This window comes from Phalacrocorax carbo, chromosome 3 (assembly GCF_963921805.1).
Source record: "Phalacrocorax carbo chromosome 3, bPhaCar2.1, whole genome shotgun sequence".
NCBI lineage: Eukaryota > Metazoa > Chordata > Aves > Suliformes > Phalacrocoracidae > Phalacrocorax > Phalacrocorax carbo.
This window is the reverse complement of record NC_087515.1, coordinates 55,723,325-55,742,719: the sequence shown is the minus strand read 5'-3', so window position 1 is coordinate 55,742,719 and position 19,395 is coordinate 55,723,325. Positions and strand designations below refer to the sequence as shown.

The 19,395-nt window shown below is 38.9% G+C and overlaps 1 protein-coding gene across 2 annotated transcripts in view; it reads left to right on the top strand.

Moving 5' to 3' along the window:
- Positions 1-13,229, top strand: part of EPM2A (EPM2A glucan phosphatase, laforin) — a 38,820-nt gene extending 25,591 nt beyond the window's left edge. For both annotated transcript variants that reach the window (XM_064446976.1, XM_064446977.1), the window contains exons 3-4: positions 9,674-9,915; positions 11,325-13,229. In XM_064446976.1, coding sequence (XP_064303046.1) covers positions 9,674-9,915; positions 11,325-11,605 — 523 coding nt within the window. In that variant the 3' untranslated portion in view covers positions 11,606-13,229. The remainder of the gene's footprint in view (positions 1-9,673; positions 9,916-11,324) is intronic.
- Positions 13,230-19,395: the final 6,166 nt, after the last annotated feature.

Below are 19,395 nucleotides of genomic sequence, written 5' to 3'. Positions count from 1 at the left end.
GGTTGGGCGTGTGCAGACCATTCCTAAACACAGCATTAACTACTACTTTCACTGCAGAAGACTGAATTTCTCAGCTTCCTGTAATACTGAGTTGCTTCAATCTGGTGAGATGAAAGGGGGAAAAGCTTCTCAAATATATTTGCGGTCTAGGTAATAAGGCTATCCAGTACAAGTAAAGTTTTACAAATTTACAAAGTTAAATTCAGCTGAGAATGTAAACACGTTTATATAAACGTTAGTAGCAGCAGATCACTTTAATGCTGTCATTCAAATACCTGCAATTTCAATTTCCAAGCAGGTGAAATTATACTGCTAGGAAAAGAAAGAAATCTCAGAAAAAAAAGTGGCAGTTTAAAAAATAGGCAGTTCTTGGTAATTCTTGTCAATCTTTGGGCTCCAGTAAAACCTGCAGCATTGCTCATCCGTAAAATTTGCGTCAAATGATTTTTTTTTCCTTTTGACATCCAAGGCTTCTTCAAGAGATCCCACCATACTTTGCAGTTTTGTGTTAAGAAGACTTACACAGTCATTCTGGGGCCTCTCAGTAGCTCCATTACAGTCTCAGCCTCAACCTTTGAGGCTGGCAACTCGTCCACCAGGGTTATTAATTTTATGTTTATAATCTAGTAACCAGGTATGTTAGCTAAAACAAAGTTTTCTGACAATTTTATTGTGGCAGCACCATGCAGCTGTTGTCCCTTTCATCTGACTTTGTTGTGGGAACACATTCTTTTAGATATTTATGTAGCTGACTGTGGTGATGCATTGATTCAGTTTTTCCCAATATTTCTAGGATGTCGTCCCCCAGCCTGTGCTACTGTAAAATGTGTCTGTCCCTCTTTAAAGTTAATAGAAATGAACTGATGCAGGTTTAGAAATTCTGGATAAATATCTTAACTGGAATGAACACGGATACGTAGCCCGTCAAGACTGTTGTATTTGGATGGTACCACATGGGATGGATGTGATTCTTCCTCTGACTGTTGCAGTTCTGAGGGGATTCCAGTATTCTGTACATGTGTGTATCACACAATCACAGAATCACAGAATGGTAGGGGTTGGAGGGGATCTCTGGAGATCATCTCGTCCAACCTGCCTGCTTAAGTACGTACACCGAGAGCCGGGTGCACAGGACCACATCCATGTGGATCAGAAAGCCACCCTTCAATAAACAGTGCTTTGCAATTATGTAATTTTCATGAATATGTGCTTGTTTCTGAAGCACTGGAAAGCATTTCCATGGGATCTGAAGTGCTGCATTTTGAAAAGTGGGTTCATCTTTTATTATTTTCACGGTCTAGATTTCTAAGCAACTGCTAATATGTAAACTGTGAGAGACGACAAAAGATATTTTTACCAACGATTCCTGGAACTTCTCAGGCACTAACTTAAAGTTCATCTGTAGTGGTTTAAGTCAATTTTGTTAAGATGCTTTAACTTAAAGGCACCAGCAGTGGCATCATTCCCATTGCTAAGCATTCATGCTAGAAATTCTCATTCCTAATGCCAAGAGATTCATGGCTCATTACGATCTGGCTTAGTTTAGCAGCCTGTTGTTCATGTGTTTCTGAGTATTTGTTCTAATTCAAAACAAATGGGAATGTTGGCAACCTAACAGAGGCATATGTAGGAAGTAACCATTGGCAACCATGGTTGCGTGAGACAAGAATCTGTAATTGGAGCATTTAAGTATTAATCCTCACAAGCCAATGGAGGAGTCTTTTCCAGGTTGTTTGGTACAAGCCTTGGAACCTAATTCTCTTCTCAGGCTGTATTTTTGTCATTGGCATATCGTTTACTTCAGATAACGGTTATACAAATAAAAGTATGAGAAAAGTCATTCTCTACAAAGGCAAATCCTGCCTTCTGCTGCATGCAGTGTGCTCCTTAGGCATCAGTAGAAACATTACGTGTATATTTGAAAGTAAAGTCTGACTGAGTCCTGTAAGGCTAGATCTGGACACCCTGTCCAACAAGGCATTGGTGTGCTTATGACTGACTACTTTATCTTCACAGTAGAAATACATAGTGAAATATGGCATAAGATTTTTCCCTTTGAAGACAAGGAGGATAAAATTTTATCTTCCACAATTTAGTTTGGACCTTGTACATAAAGTCTTGTGCGACCAAGTTATTTTAGATCTTATCTAGAGTAGAGATAAAATAGATTATAAAAAAGGTATAAGGTATAAATTCATTGGCTTTAAGCTTTTTAATGGAGTGAGGTGAATGAGAGGGGAGAAGGGTTTATAGAGTGTTTTTTTCCCTGTATAGATTCAAATGTACTGCAAGCTTAATGAGAGCCATTCCATTGAATTTACTGGAGCATGCGCACTTCTCCGAGAGACAAAATCAGATAAATTTCATCTGTTATTGGCCAGAAGAACAAAGATGGTTTACAGTCCCTTTTGCACTTCCATTTTCCAGGGAGCAGACAAGTCTGGAACATGTTCTAGTCCTGGCATGGAGGAGGTCAGCTTTATCAGTCTGGTCTATTTGATCTGTCAGTAATTGGCCTTTGAGGTAATGGCACGATCCCTGTTAATGAGGATACACTGCCTCTTCTGTGTTGCCCTCTTCACAGGAACTTTGTGGAATCCCCAAGGTTTCTTGTCAGGTGAACTTTACATCATCTTTGCATCACAGGTGGAATAGGAATAGCAAATTTGGTTTTGCAAACCCACTTAAAATTCAAAATAACGTAACATTCTTTTTTGTTTCTGTGTCAGGGGTTCCCTGACATAAGATATGCCTTAATCACAAACTGCAGTGAAAACCAGAGATACTTGAGCTACCTTGGAGTGAATGAGGGCATTTTCCACATGCTGTGCAGCTTCTATGGCATAGGGTCGGAGCAAAATAAATTGGCTTGCAAGGAACTCTGTGCTACCATAGCTTGGCTACTTCTGGTGTCTGAGATAGACAGCAGAGTTAAATGAAGACTGAGAAAGAGGATATATTACTATTTGTAAAAGACATTCAGGAATTAGTACAAGAGAGGAAGAAGAATTCTTGAAATTGAACCTGCTTTAAGATCAAATGGAAATTAATTGCTTCTGAATGAATTTAGGGTGGAAATTAGAACAAGGTTTCTGACATCAAAGGAATGATGTCTGAATTCTGACATGACCTTTCAAACAGGGCAGGGAGGACAAGGAACCTAAATTATTTCAAGATGGAGCTTGATAAATTAATATAGGTAGTGATCCCAGAGATGGAAATTAAAGTTTATGATTATAATGTCATAGATCATAGGCTCAAAGGGACATCAAAAAGCATCCAGTCCATTTCCTTGCTCTTAGTCTCAATTACATTTAAATTATTCCAGGTTTATCTAGCCTGATCTTAAATATGATCTCATCTCAGTGATGAGATTCTACAGCCCTGTGATGCTTCCATTCAATTACCTCACCGTTCCTACCATTAAAAAGCTTTTCTAATCTCAGTTTAATTCTTCCTACCACAATTTAAGTTCATTTCTTCTTGTTGCCTCTACAGCAGACTTGGAGAACAGATTAGTATCCTGCCTCTTTATAGCCATCTCTCATGTGCTTGGAAACTCCTACCCTTTTTCCCAGAATCACAAAGTGGTTGAGGTTGGAACATCCCAGTATTTTCATTTTGATATTCACCATCAGTTCTTTCAGTCTTTTCTCCAACAGCTTGTCTTCCAGACCTCTGATTGTTCTGGTACTTTCTGCTGGGCTCTCCAGGTGTTCCTCCTTCCCATTCCTCCTGATGATGGTCTACTAGTACTAAATACAATGGAAGGATTATTTTGTGACTCTCAAACATAGTTCTACTTCCTATTTTTCCAAGTATTGCTGCAATCTTTGTAGTGTGGGATGTGGTTTACTTCCCAGGTCTAGGTGTTTTCGTCAAACATGTTCCCTGCTGTGGTAGGGTATAGGATGCTAGAGATGCCCTTGATCTCTGCAGCTGTCCTTATGAGATGTTTTTCTGAGTTTCATTTAATAAACCTCTTATGCTCATTGTAAGGGAATGTTTGGGATTGCTATGGAAGGGGAAAATGGGCCATAAACAGAAAGCTTTGTGAGTCCACGTAGACTAAACTTCTCTTATGTAATTGACTTTAATTTTACTCACATTGAACTTTCTTATCCTGTATCCCTGGTGCATTCAAAACCAGGACAATCCATAAAGTACACATAGCCTACAGGCCCCCCAGAGTCAGAATCCACCAGGAGGTTATGAATGAGGAGGAGAGCTCTGCTGTGCTTAGGCATTAGCACGGTTGCTCCTTGTCTCACAACCTGAAGAGTGCACCGTACCACCTGCTGTAAATGCAGATTGGTGGGTGACGAGGGGACAACCAAGCCCTTTTGTGCCATCAAGCTGAAGCTACAGAAATCTCCTCCTAAGACAGCAGAACCTGAGGGCACTGTACTACTGGAACTGCTTTGTAGCTGAATGTCTGGGTAACCTTATGTTTCAGTTATTGGTTTGATATTATTATTACCTGTTTTCATTTCAGCACATTGTCAGCTTAAGGTCAAATCTTAATGGCTTATTTGCTCTGCATATCAGCAAATGAGGTCGTTTGATACCACATTCATGCATAAATTTGCGACCATGGACTAAAAAAGATACTATTAAACATAACACTCAGAATTCAAGGGCCTGAGAAACTTTGCATATTGCTAAGCTGACAAAGTGTTGTTCTAAAGTGATAAAAGCAGGTATTTCTTTTTAGTTGCCAAGTCTGCTCCCATGTGAGAGGCTAGATAAGTAGTCCAAATTACATCTAAGAAGAAAATTTGCCAGAGCTTAATTACTTTTCATCACAGTGCCAAATAAGAAGGAGGAAAAAAACCCACCTTGGAACTACATTGTAGGCTATTTAATTCTCCTCATTTAAAGCCCTGAGGTGGAATCTTCACAATAAAGTGCACTTTTTCAGTGGTAAAGCAGAACAAATTTGTAAACAACAACTTGTGCTCCTTCTACATTTGGCATTTAGGTAAAAGCATGTTTTTGTTCAAAAATATAAGTAGTTTTCACAAGGTCTACAGCTGTGTTGTTTCAGTAGGATGTAGTTTTATCATTAGTCAATGCTTTTCTCTGATGACTTCTGCTAAGGTTATGTCCATTTAATCCATCTTTATTGATAAGAGTGAGCTTATTAAGCCTGGCTATTAAATCTTGGTGTTCTGTGAGTTAGACTATTGTATCCTCAAACCTTGCTCTCCTGCTCTGGCCTGTAGTGCCTGTCTGCGTGCTGAGCAATTGAGTGCATCAGACTGTGTTCAGTCAATCCTGCTTAAGTCAACCTCTCATCACAAAGCCTCTGTCAGCTTGTCTTCTGCAAGGAGAATTTATCAGGAAGTCAGCAGGAGAAGGGATTAAGACCACAGTCATTTACCCACATGCTCTGTGCAATGAAATGTCGGTGTCATAACCCCTCAGTTCTACATTATTATTTCATTGGTAAGGAGGCATTTTGCTGAGAGATCTCTCTGTCCTTTATTTAAAGAGAATGTAATGAAACCAGAATTCTTGTACAAGACCAAACCAGGGAGTCCTCTGTTTTGATATCTGCCTATGTTTTCGTATTTTGGAGGAAGATGCAAGAATAAATAAATAAAAAAACTATTAAAAAAGATCTGCCATTTTTCTCATCTTTTAGTGGTTGCTTTACAGGTGAAACTATACAGAAGTTGGGATTCTTTACCTCTTTTATATAGATAGGGCCAGTTAATTTGCCCCCCCGCCCCTTTTTATCTTTAAGCAGTCATCCAATTACCTCTCAAATATGCTACATTCCTAGTCTGCCCTCATATGAAAGGATTTTCACAAGAAAGAGCTGGCATCTCCTGTATTTTGAATGCTTTCGTTTTTCTGTATCTTTTTTGATACTACAAAATAGTTAATAGAAAGTTCAAAGCTGGAGTGCATAGAACGGGATCATTGATTTTTAGAAGGTTACTATAAATTTTCTGTCATTTTTAGTTCACTTCTGTGTACAGGCTAATACTGCCACTTTGACCCCTCGATAAAGCAACACTTTCACCAAGCATCACTGCAAGCATGTACTGTTTCCCTTTCTAATTGATTATAGTTAACTTAAAACCCCGTGATGTGTGTGAGTGGCTGAGATTATTTATTCCAAGACACATTACTGAGATGCATTCAACTGTGAATTTCATCTGCTCCTTTGCTGCATATTTGTTTAGTTTTATTTGATACCACTGGCAGTTGTAACTATAATAAAAACTTAAATAGTTCTGTTTTGGCCAGATTTTACTCTCTTTGAGTAGGCTTACCTCTTGTGAGAGATCTTAACTTGCAAACAGAATTCCATGTTGAATATAGGTCAACAGTGTCATGCTGTAAAAGGACAACCAGGGAACTATAAATAGGGATATTGCCTTTGAGGCACAAGAGGTAACTAAGCAGTTCTGCTCAGAAATGGTGAGACCTATTTCCAGTACTGGGCATAATATCTTAAGAAAGATGTTGACCAGCTGGAGAGTCCAAAGGCAAACAAGAATTGTCAAATACTTTGAATATGACAAGCATGTGTATGTGTGTTAGTAATTTTCAGATAGGTGAATGGATTTTGCAGAGTGGCAAGGAATAATCTGTTCTTTGTGTCCATTGTGGAGACAAGTCACTGTGTCCTGTGACTGCGCTATTCATGTTGGACGTTAGGAAAATATTTCTGAAGGTGAGAGTTGTCATCAATGTGCTTTCTACATATCACACAATATTTGAATGTGTTCAGATCTTTCACTGGAGAGCAGAATTTAGTCACTTGAAAATCTTTGTATATGCATTTCAGGACATCAGATAGCAATCTAAGTAATGTTCCTGATTTTCTAGACAAAGGTGCAGGAACCTCGTCTGATTTCTGTTGAGTGCTATTAGTATTTTCACTGTCACAGGTTCAGGCAAAAAGAACAAGGAAGGCCCAGAAGAGACACGTATTTACCTAAGAATATGCTGCTATATGTTGTTTAAAGGATGCCAATGGCAAAAGAAGGAGCACATGCAGGATGATAGTTCTGGGTCATCATAATCTGATGGTATCACCATTTAAAGTTATGTGCCTTGTCACAAGACAGAGGGTAGAGAAAAGATGAAGACCAAGGTCAAGGCTGCATCTTGGTCCTCTCAAAGGCTAAACTCTAGGACCTGATCAGAAAAATAATTCACAAGAATTGGCTCTCCTAAATATGTTGTTTTGGTCATCCTCTGAATGCCACCACTAATTTGGTTAATTATAGGGAAAGACAGTGATAAAAACTTGGTAAACCCATCAGCTTCTTTGGTAAATGCAATTGTTACTGTGAAATACAGGAGGTCTCATTATGGACAACACCCTTTAGGCTACAAAACCAGAATAAACAAATGGTGTATATCGCAGTGGTCTTGCAGATAGCACAGCTGTGACATTCACCCACTAAATAATCACTGGGGGAAAAAATCATAAAGCATTGATTTTTCTGTAAGCAAGAGTACTACCCAGATTTTCATTTATCTCAGGAATGCTTTAGTCACTCCTGATTCAATCAAATGCTAGAAAACACATTTTTGCTCTCCCATCAAGGTAACTTATTGTATTAGATGTTTCTGAAAATACCAAGAGAATTACATATGTATGAGCCTCCAGGAAAGCCTTTGGAGGAAGGATACTAATATTCTTGTTCTTGAAAGAATATCCTTTTATTGTCACAAGGTATCAGTGATATTGCCGTTTCTCTTTCCCCGCTACAGATTTTTGTGAGCATTGCTCATCTCCAGCCACTAATCAGTGTCTGGTAGGGCACTTTAGCTTATATTCACCACTGAAATGCTCTAATCAGTGTGGCAGATCCCTGTGGCCTGACAGTGGTCACTCTTTCAGGTTAGGATGGGGTTTGCTGTGGGGCTAGCATATGGGAAGTGGGGCAGTGAAACCATTGTTGCAGTGGGACTTTGCTAATCCCTCTAGTCAGTGGGAATGCTCTAGCTGGTTATGCTGGATTTTGGGCAATTTTGTGAAGCTCCCTTCCTGCACCAACATGTAGGATTGTGCCTTGAACATAATGGTAGTACACAGTTGTTGTGCTTTATTGGATTTCCTTCAGGTTGCTGTGGAGTCCACTGGGTATTGATATTTCTTAATAAATGAACTGAATTTAATTTGTAGCTTAAGAAATCCAAAGCCTGTGTATTAGAACTTCTTTCTTTCCGTGTCTTCTCTCCCTTAGAAAGTTAGTGTTCAGGAGTGTGAGAAAAGTGACAAAGGAAACAACTTCAAGGTGTAAATCTGAATTTCTGAAATTTTGGGTTAAAGCTTGCTTGCTGCATAGGAACAAATGCATTTTCTATTGATAAGAGGAAATGGTCTCACTGCATTCTAGACCAGAACATGGATGTGAAACAACTACTAAGTCAAATCTCTTCAAACAATCTCACTGTTGAAACACAGTTGAAGTGGTTATTTGCTATGTAATATATGGACTCAGCTGCCATATACTGAGATCAAGCATGTTGTCTCACTGAAACAGGGGCTGTTAAGGCTAAAGACTGTGTTTGTTTAGTGGGTATGTAACTCACTGTGGGCAGCTGAAACACAGGAAACAACAATAATAAGTGCTTCCTGGACTTTTCTTATTTATCTCTGAGATTTAGATTGGAAAGAGCCATAAGAAATGCATGGCAGACATTTTATTTTTGAGGATCTTGCTTTTGTGGTAGATGGGCTTCACTTTCTGTAGTTAATAATATTTGCTAAGTTGTATGTTCAACTGCAGGGATATTTTGTATAGTTTGTGGATTGCATGTTCAAAACAGAAGTTTATGAAAACAAGAAAAAATAAAGTAGATCGCTAATAATCTGTGCATGTAAATACCATCAGTTTGAAATCTTGAAAACAAGCATCTTAATATTCAGTTTATGTCAAAATCTGTTGAGAGATAAAATAGTTTTATGATAATTAACAGTTGGAAAACCATGGTAGTCTTGAGTATGATTTAGATAAGTACCAGAAATATGGACGCTTATCCATCCTACACGTCTCTCAAGTTTGCTTGCAAAATTTCTGGTTCTGCAGGCATCAAGGGACACTAGACATGTATTGTAATTCTGCTTTTGGTTCCCACTAGACTCCACAAGAGCAGAGAAAAATGAGAAGAAAATTACCCATTCATTTTTGAGTTTCCTCACAGAAGGGTAGTGTTGGGGTTTTTCTCTGTCTACTTTCCTCATTACAGTAGTAGCTACAAAGCTGGAAGAGTTCTATGTGTTTGGCTTATTATTAAAGTAATTCAGATGTGGATCATGTGAATCTTTTAGGTCTCTCTTTTTTTGGTGCAAATTGCATGAATCTTCAGAGCTTTCTTATTCTAATCTGTGATGTTAGTAAGTTTCCACTGAATGCTTAATGATGGATGCCTTGTAGACCTGTGCTACTAATTATGCCCTGAATTTTTTCTCTGACTGTTGGGTTCTTTGTGGTAGGTTGGGTACTTGATCCCCAGGATCAAACATTACCAATGCAAATGTAATGAAATAAGAAGCTGTTTACTGCATGACATGAAAAGGCTGTGCTTAGCAGTGTTTGTGTGATGGTGCTAAGCAGGTTTGGAGCTGGAACGCCGCTGAACTTGGCAGTTTCTTTGTTAAGATATTTTAATCGATCCCACCGCAATGTTTTCTTAATGCTAGAATTCTGCCAAACATCTGGCTGGGAAGTTGCCCTCGGCAGCTGGAGCATGTGACCGTCAAGCTGAAGCACGAGCTGGGTGTTACAGCTGTGATGAACTTCCAGACCGAATGGGACATTGTTCAGAATTCCTGGGGATGCAACCGCTACCCGGAACCCATGAGCCCTGAAATCCTCATTAAACTGTATAAAGAGGAAGGTATTGCCTATGTCTGGATGCCAACCCCGGACATGAGCACTGAAGGTAATGTTCATACCACTCTTGCAGCTAAATTTATAGTAACAAACCCTTTGAGTTACTAATCTGTCACTTTCACGACTGTGGTTTTTTTCCATGTAAATTTTGCATAAAAATATAATGCACAGAGTGTGATTTCTCTGTATGTTATCTCTAACAAATTATTAATATTTTCTCATAGACAGAGAGGCCATCTAAAGTACTTCATGTCTGGCAGTATATATGTATTTGAGTTTAAAGCCATATGACATTGATAACTGCTTGGCTGTTTTTGCTTTCAGCTTGAATTCAGCCCTTATAATGAAAATACACTGTGTAGGTGGAAGACTGCAAGCTTGCACAGCAGGACAGCTTGCCAAACTTGCTGGTTAAAAATGGAGAGACAGTGCTCTGTGTCTGCCTCTGCTGTTCCCCTCCCCCAGCAAATCTATTGGTTTTTTTAACTGTAATATCCCAGTCTGATAAATCTCCATAGAGTCATTTATATAATTATTTGTAAATAATTTAGAATACCCATAGCATCATGTGTCGTAACATAAATTATTATTTTTAATTCCTCTATTGGAATGCTCAGTTCAAAATCTTGTTTCCAACTGGTAAGTTAGAAAGTGTGCAGGTTTTTGAGTGAGTAGTCTACCAGGAGGAGAGAGTGCTTTCAATGGACTGCTGCCACAAATAGAGAACTGTCATATCAGTAATAGGACATCAGGGAAGACAGGAGGCCTTGAAACAGGGATTTGAAAGGGCTTAATGTCAGTGCTCATCTGTGACATGAGGAAAAGTTAGGCTCTGATGGTTACATCTTCAGTTCCTGGGGTAACAGAGAGAAAGGTGTCAGGAAATACGGTATAGTCCTCCCTTTGGGAGTGAGAAAGACTGTTCTGTGTTGTTTAACCATATGCTTAATACACAGTTAAACCATAACAGTATTAAGTTGTACAGGAAAATACTCTTCTGCTTTCCCTCCCTCAGTTACTATTGACATAATGGCCTTCATTACAGTGTTCTGGAAAGCAGCAGTATGTAGGTAGCTTCACAAACCCCTGGCACTAAAAAAACTTTGCACTTTTGTCTTGCTAACTTTAATGGTATTTAAGATGTGCTGTTTGATGTAATTTGCTCCCTTATCTCAGTCCTTGTGAAAATGAATATGACACACACGTTCATTGTTAATCAGAATGTGTATTTAGAGAAGACTTGGGCATGGTACAGATTTTGTGTGATCCGAATCTATGTTGCCAGAAGAAACAAAGGTTCGGGTAGAAGGTCATTTGGGGAAAAAAAAAAAGGAAAAAACCCAAAATATGTCAGGTTTGCCATTATGATTCACAGTGCATCAGGCTGTACAGACATAATCTCAACTGTGAACACAGCTTTCTCAAATGCAAATGAACGTGCCTTGTTTTTGACCTTAGGAAGAATACAGATGTTGCCACAAGCTGTCTGCCTCTTGCACGGGCTACTGGAGAATGGACATACTGTCTATGTTCATTGTAACGCTGGTGTTGGCAGGTCTACAGCTGCTGTCAGCGGCTGGCTGAAGTATGTGATGGGATGGAGCCTGCGGAAAGTGCAGTACTTTTTGGCTTCCAGGAGAGCAGCTGTCTACATTGACGAGGAAGCTCTGATTCATGCTGAAGATGATTTCTACCAGAAATTTGGGCGTCTTCGTTCCTCATGCAAAGTACAAGAGTAGAAAAGCAGAAGATGAAAAGGAAGGTGAAGAGGAATCTTTACATTTGAACCCCAAGGACTTAGAAATCATGAGTCAGAGTCCTGCCTCTCCTCTTCAGATTATAAGCTTGTCACAGAAGTTGTGAGAATTTTGTTAAAAAGTGCCTTTGAGGGTTTTTTACTTGCTTTGTTTAGGCTGATATGATTCATGTTTTCAAGCCTTTTCTGCAAGTATAAGACCTAGAAACTCTGCAAAGGGAAACTAAGATTTTCTTTTAACTACTTGCCTGCACTGAGTTTTTAGAGTAGATGCTAAAAAGGTCATAATGTGAAATAGTTAGAGTTGGCAATATTTCAGTGACAAGAAAGAGAAGACATTCTTAGAAAAACAGATACAAAGCTTGGCTGGATTAAGGTTCAGGTTAGGATGAAGCTGATCATTGTCAAAGCTGATGAGTTATTTTAGGTGGAGTGTCTGTTACTGAAGTGTTTGCTATTGTTTCTGTAGACAAGAGGTATTAATGAGAAAAACCAGAAGGAAACTGATTTTTCAACTCAGTTTCTTAAACAAAAAGCTAGTGTCTAATGCAGTGAACTAAAATTTGCTCTTTTTGCCTATGTAGTTAATGTTAAATATCATGAGATATAGCTATATTCTTTCATGACATTGGTGTCGTGTTGGAATGTGGCATGAAGAAAAGAAACAACTCCACTTACTGAAGTCTTACTCTGTTGCAGGGAAGGACTACTATTTGTTATATTATCCTAGGCTGTGAGATCTCTAAGTCAAAGATACGTTTTGCTCTTCTGGTCTATGCAGTGCTTACAGTGGTCTTCCTAGGTACCAAGTCAATATAAGCAGTAGCCACTGGGCTAAAACAGGACCTATAGGATCTGTGTGATAAGCCTCTGTGCATCACTGATGCCACAGCCTCTTTGTTATTGACCTAGACGAATTTCTTCACTATAGCAAAAGTCTCTTCTTGCACAAGCAGTGTGTGGATGTTCACAGCTGCTAGATTTAGCCAAGTGAAGCAAATACGTTCCTCTGTAGGAGCAAAGAGCAGCTCTGTTGAGGGTTTCTCAGGAGCTTAGCCTCAGTAGGCTAAAGTTGGCTTTGTGAATGATCCCTAATGTTTTCCAGTGCTGCTTAGTCCCTTAGCTAAACTAAGCAGCGGCACCAACAGCTTCCAGCCCTGCTCAGGCAAACCCAGTTTCCTGTAGGTTAAGTCCAAGAGAGAAGGGAGAGAAAGCATTTCCTAAGGAACAGAGAATTAAGGATGTATAAACATGAAGAAACCTAATTTGTATAGGTTTATTCTTCAGTGAAATCTCATTTTTTTTCCAGCCAAATTGACCCTCTAAAGACCCAGTCATTGACAGAGTAGTTTAGCTGATATATATTGATTATCTGAATACTTAATGGAGAAACTATTAGATATGAACTCTGTGGAGAACGGAATAATATAATACATTTTATTTATCCTATATTTCAATCATCTTCAAAAGGAAAAATGTTTATTTAAGTTATTCTACCTGTGTGGTTTTGATCATGATTTTGTTTCTTATATTATCCTTTGAAATAACACTGCCTGTTTAGAAAATGGATAAGAAAAGTTCTCTATTAAATAAAAATATAAAGACAATTCCAGCAGCCCTTTTTGTCTTATGTCTTTGGCTCCCAATTTCATGAATAGCAAAAAGCATCATGACTGACAATTCTATATATAGGTGGAACCAGCCACTTTAATGGTAATAGCTTATTTCTTGTCTGCTATGCTGTGTCAGTTTTGAGGAGGAAATCTCAAAAAACAGCACAGCAAAGATGCATAGGTAGTATGGCACCTCTGATACCTTGAAGGACCAAAAAAAAGGGTTGTTTACCGTAGCCCAATGCAGAGAGCAGAGGGAGTACGTCAGTGCTGCTCTCTGGCTCTTGGGCTCTCGTGCAAATGTGCAGAGCTACAGCTGAGCACCCGTGAGCACCCAGGAGTTTTATCTCCTTTTGACTGAGTTTAAAGTAAAAATGGTGAGCTTTTGCTACCATGTGCCTCTCAAAATCAAGTGCTGAGAGGAGAAGGGTCGCATAAGAAGTGGAGAGTAGAACTCATTTAAGTTTTACATTTCAGTTGAGATATATTTGAAACCCCAAGCTTAAAATGAGTTTCCAAGCATCCCTGACAGACAGTCCTTTCCATCAGATGGAACTTGTAATATATGTTGGGACAAGTACCTGTGGTTGTACTGCATGAAAACAACTTGCCAACATCATGTTGACAAAGAATGTAAAGAGATCCCATGGCTTGTGGTCCCTTTGTACCTATTTGTAGCATACATTTTTTCCTCATTGACACCTTCCTGCCTTCTTCATTGAAGGCTGCCCGGTCAAGTAACATTCATTCAAAGCCCTGTCTGTTGAATGCAACTAGGAATTGAAATGCTAAAGAGATCATTGCAATAGGCTACAGCAACAGAAAAAGCAATCATATTAAAATATTCCATTTCTCCAGCTGTAAAATTACATGATAAATCTGCATCTAGAGATTATCTATTAGAATTCCAATTTGTAATATGTTCTTATGCTGATTGGATCATTAGCTGTTTCTACAGACTAGCCTCGATCCATTTTGGGTGAAAGGAAGAAGACAGTCTGTTGTTCATGTACTTGTGTATTTCCTTGCTACTTTAGTCATAAAAGTGCTACAAAATTTAGAGAAGAACGACTCCTATAGAAGGAATTAGATAAACAGTAACAGTTATTTTAAAGTAGGCCTAGGAAGACAAACTAATACTTACACAATAACAGGAGCCAGGTAGAAATATTTTTGATAACTCATCACTGAAAAGCATCAGCTGGGGAAAATGGTTTTCTGCTCATATAAGCATCAGTATTCTCTGCCCTATTACAGCCAGGTTTTTACCTCTGTTAAATTAAAGAAGAAAGCAGAATTTGCTACATGGAATGGGACCATTTGTAACTCCAGGTACTTAGGCTATCTCCAAGTCATTATTAGACCAAACAATAGCGTATATATTCTTTCCCAGGGCTATGGACATGAAGGAGGTATGCAGTCCTAGCTCTTACAAGTGATTTTGTAACAAAACCAGTGCCTTGAGGGATGGGTTTGTCTTTGAGTGGTGTAGTTGCATGAATATTCTTTTTCCTTTTGACATCAGCAAAGTGCTAATGAGAATCTTCTGCATGACGTTTTTAGGTAGGCAATGCAGCCTGGTGAAAGGAGACTGGGCTTGCTGGCACGACTGTTCAATACCTTCCTTTCTCCCTTACTCCTTACTTGTTATTTCACACTTTGAACTTTTGTCCCTTTGGCATTTGTTTGCTCTAGTCACTTCAGTTTTAAGTCCTTGGTCTTGCCTTTCTGTCTGTAAACCACCAAGCACAGTGAAGCTCTGGATGTGGCCAGAACTGCAGGCTTTGTACCAGATTGCACTCTAGAGCAGTTGGAAAGTCTCACAGCTGGCAACTGAGCTGTGTGTGCTGCACAAAAGCATGTGCAAAACAGTGTCTCTGCTCTGGGGTGGAACTGAAATGTGATACTGCCAGCCAAGCCCTCCTGGGCGAAGATAAAGGAAAAAGATAGGCTGTAGGTTCTGCAGGAGCTCGTAATAAAATCTCTATTTAAAACAAGAATGCAAAAAATCGGACTTACCCCGTTATCTACTACGATGTCCTTTTTGAGTTCTAATTTATAAAACCCACTGACTTTACTAGTCTGTAATTGAGAAAAAAATTTGGTTTGAGGTAGTCAAAGGCATTTGCCTTAACTGTATTACCCTGTTGCTTTTTTTTATTCTTTTATCATTAAATTGCAGAGAGAGGTTTCAAACCAATGATAGAGTTAAAAAAAAAAAAAAAAAGAATAATATGATTCTTTAAAAAATACACTGGGACTGTGCAACAAGAAATTATGAAGAAATATTTAGAAGCATAATAACTACCACAGAGGCATATATTTGGCAAGCAAGCCCTACCTTCTTGAAGGATAATGAACATCAGGCTGCCCTTAGCTATAATGGAATTGGATTAATGTAGCAGAAGACAAAATATAGATGACTATCCAACTCTAACTGTTTACATTCTTAGTGGTAAATCAACACCTCTACAGTTACTGCCTTAAAAATATCTGCTGGAAAAGATGGTGGTTTATTTTCCACATGTATATAGCTTAAAGGGAAAGGGCCTGCTCTGAGGGAGCAGGCTTTAGAACAGTGGAAATATATAGGAATTAATCCTTTTTCTGTTACTCAGTGAAACAACGACATCACCAAGAGCAAGACCAAACCCTATGACTTCATAATTGATCTTCTTCCTAAATTGACATAAGAAAGCAGCTTTTTTTCAAGGGAAATGACATTAACATATATTAGCATAATTACATAATTGTGATATAAGCGATCAAAATACATGTCATTGGCCCTTCACTTATGCTAACAGTGAACTTATATGGTGTTCATTCTTAATTAGATATATTTTCCTCTCTCCTCCCTTTCACCTCAGGATGCCTCATTCCAGTCTTGACCAGTTTATAAACAGTTTTGTGTTTAAAAATTGCCATATTTGTAAAGGTAAGTAATGTGTATTTTGTTAAACCTTTTTTACATATAAAGGCTTCTTTGGGGATAAGGAAATAAGAACTTTATACCCTGTAAAACAAGGATGATGACACTGTGAATCTTAGACCTATATAATTCAACCTTTTTGTGCTTAAGCGTGTCATCTTATTTGGGAGATTGAATTTATAAAGATTGAGGGATAATGTCTGTGATTTGATAATTGCTTCGATGCTGATGTTGTTATATTTACATCAAGGAAAATAGAAGGCCTGTTTATTCATGAGCTGGTAAAATATTAAATGATGTCTCATTCTTGATTTAGGTGATGTGAGGAAAAAGCATAAAACAGCTGCCAAGAAAAAATTTCTAATGCTGGGCAGGTTTCTATGGTCTTTACTTAATGTCATTATAACAAAATTTGTTTTGTGGTAATGCAGTTTCAGCAGGGAAATAATTAACAGTGAGGCCATCATCCAAGGGTAGCAGCCATGTTTAAGCTGGGCAGCCAGCCCAAAGTCACTGCAACAAATCAAAGGCTGAAAATTAATCCAATCTTCAGAAATTCAATAAAATACATAACCGCAAAGGTTAAGAAATTAATATAAGACTGTATTTTAAGAAAAGCAAAAATATATAAAGTATAATCCTAGCTAATGTCAAAGGGAAAAATATTTTGGAGTGGGATAACAAACACTACAAGTCATTTGAAAACATAATCAGTATGTTAGATAAAAGTATAGCTGGTATTTAAAGTTCACTAATCAGTTAAAGGGATACCACCAAACTATTTAGGCTTACAATATTTATCTGTATAAAGAAAGAAATGTGGAAGGTTAAGGTCTCAAGAGCAGAGACCAGTTTTATATCCTCTCTTGGGCAACTAACTCACGGAGTGTACTTGAGCAGGTGAAGCTTTGTGAGCACAAAAGTGGTTGCTGGTGTGTGAAATAGGACCAAGAAACTATGCTTTAGAAGAACTAATGGGAAGGACACCTCTTAAAATATGCTTAACTGATAGCTCCAGATGGAAGTCTGAACAAGCATATATCTTGACAGTGTCCTTCTCTTCATGTGTCTTGCTGAAACAGGAAAGCCTTTTAGAGGTCTTTTGTCCTGCCACACCTGTGCTTAAAGCCAGAGCACCAGAAGGGGAAATTGTAACTGTGAGTAGCAGTGGCCCTGACCCCAGTTAGTTAATTGTTAAATGACATCATTCAGACCATCATCAAGTCTGGCAGAGCTGGCCAAATTCAGAGGAAGGCTGCCATGTGGAGGTCTGAGGAATATCTGGAATGGGGGAGTTAAACTCATCTTGCAGGACCAAGATGGCCCAGCAGGATCCAGCCAGGAGAAGGGTGGACTGGAAGACAAGAGGCAGGTCCTGCACCCAGTGCTGAACTCTGCTTCTGCAGGTGAAATGGACCATTTAACCTCTTTACTTGAGTTATTCTGTTTCTCAACATGACACAAAGGATACTTCACCTCAGTCCTCGACTAGTAACTGGGACAACTGATGTTCTCAGTGCCTCCACCCACAGTGGCTGTGTGGGTGCCTGTGAGCGCTTGATCAGACACTATTTCAAGTACTTTGCAACTCCATGTTAATATGGTCTAAATGGTTGGCTTAAATTTCACAGGGAGTTGTCCATGTCCCCCACATACCCTCCTGGTACATGAGTGAGCATTGCAGTTTGATGGTGCTCACAGGTAACACACGGTCTAGCAATAAGAACCAGGACTCTGATCTGGCCTTCTTCCAACTGGGGTATCTTATTCACCTGGAAATAAAAGATGCATGAACAGATGCCGTCACCTTCCGACTTACTGTAGTTTTCTTGGTGCCTTATACTGCGCTTTCCATCCAAGTGCTCTTTTCAGAGAATAATGAAAGCAATCATGGAGTTCTCAGCGCTACTGAAAATTTCATTTGTGGTGCGGTTTTAGGTTTGGGGGTTTTTAAATTTAATTTAATTTAGATACCCAACTATGGGCAACTAAAATTAAAAATGCTGCTCTGAATTTTTGACATCTTCCACCATTCCCAAATGGTAAAATAAATATATTATTCTGCAGTAATTTTCATGCAAAGAACTACAAAACATTTTACAAGACAATAAGTAGATATGTACTAGGCCACCAGAGAAGGATTTAGATGCAGGAGTAGGAAAATACATGACCTGAAGCAGTGGTCTGCTGAGATGAGGCAGAGCAAGTGGCCAGGCGGCCTTCCTTCTAGTGGTCTCATGTCACATGGAAAGAAGGAGAGGACTTGGGATGCAGGCTGAGGATAGGGAGGGGAGGAAGTCCAGGCAGAGTGTTGTGAACAAGAGTGGCTGGGGAATGGCCAGGAACCTGGGGAAAGGTGCAGAGATGAGGTGTGAGCAGGGCTTGCTCCCGGGGGGCGGTGGTGTGACTGACGCAGTCAGATCATCACTCTTATTTCAGTGCACTTGGAAATATTTCATTCAGCTGTTAGCAGACGTAAGCACAGGGTCTGAGGAAATGCAGCAGTGAGACCCAAATACATCTCAGCACCAAGCCATCACTAAAAGCACACAATATCTACAGGAACAGCAAAGCCTGGCAAGCTATTTAACAAAATCTGCCAAGATCGTTATTTTTGAGAGGAAAAAATTTGATTAGGCCTCTCTTGATTGCTGGGAACATGACTTGAGTACACTTTGGAAAATGCTGAGCTCTGCCATTCATGTATTTCTGCTTATGGAACGGAAATCAATAACTTAATTTTAGCTGTAAACATGGTTCTTATTTTGCTTTCCTGAATAGCAATAATTTCAAGCTGTTTTTCAGTGACACCCTGATTTAAAAAGAAAAAACCAAAACCCCAAAGATCATATGAGAATTTGATATAAATGATACATACCTAGGGTAATTTCTGTGGTTTTAATGATGATCATCCTATTTTATTGAGGTATTACTGAGCTTAGAATGTGCAGTTATCTTCTTTCAGCTCACCTACTGTCATATTCCAGACTAAAACAAATGCTTGGGTAGTACAGAAAATATAAAAATAATCTAGATTTGAAACTATTTCTGAAACTGTTATGTTTTTGTGCTGCTGTAAAGATCCAGGGTTCACTATGTTATATTTTATGTTAAACCTCCCCCCACCTGTTAAACAAAGATTGGTGAGAAATGCAGTGTTACCAGAATGTTTATCCTCTATTACCTGCTTTTCATATGACATGGCAGGAGAGAAAATTATTTGGGAAATGT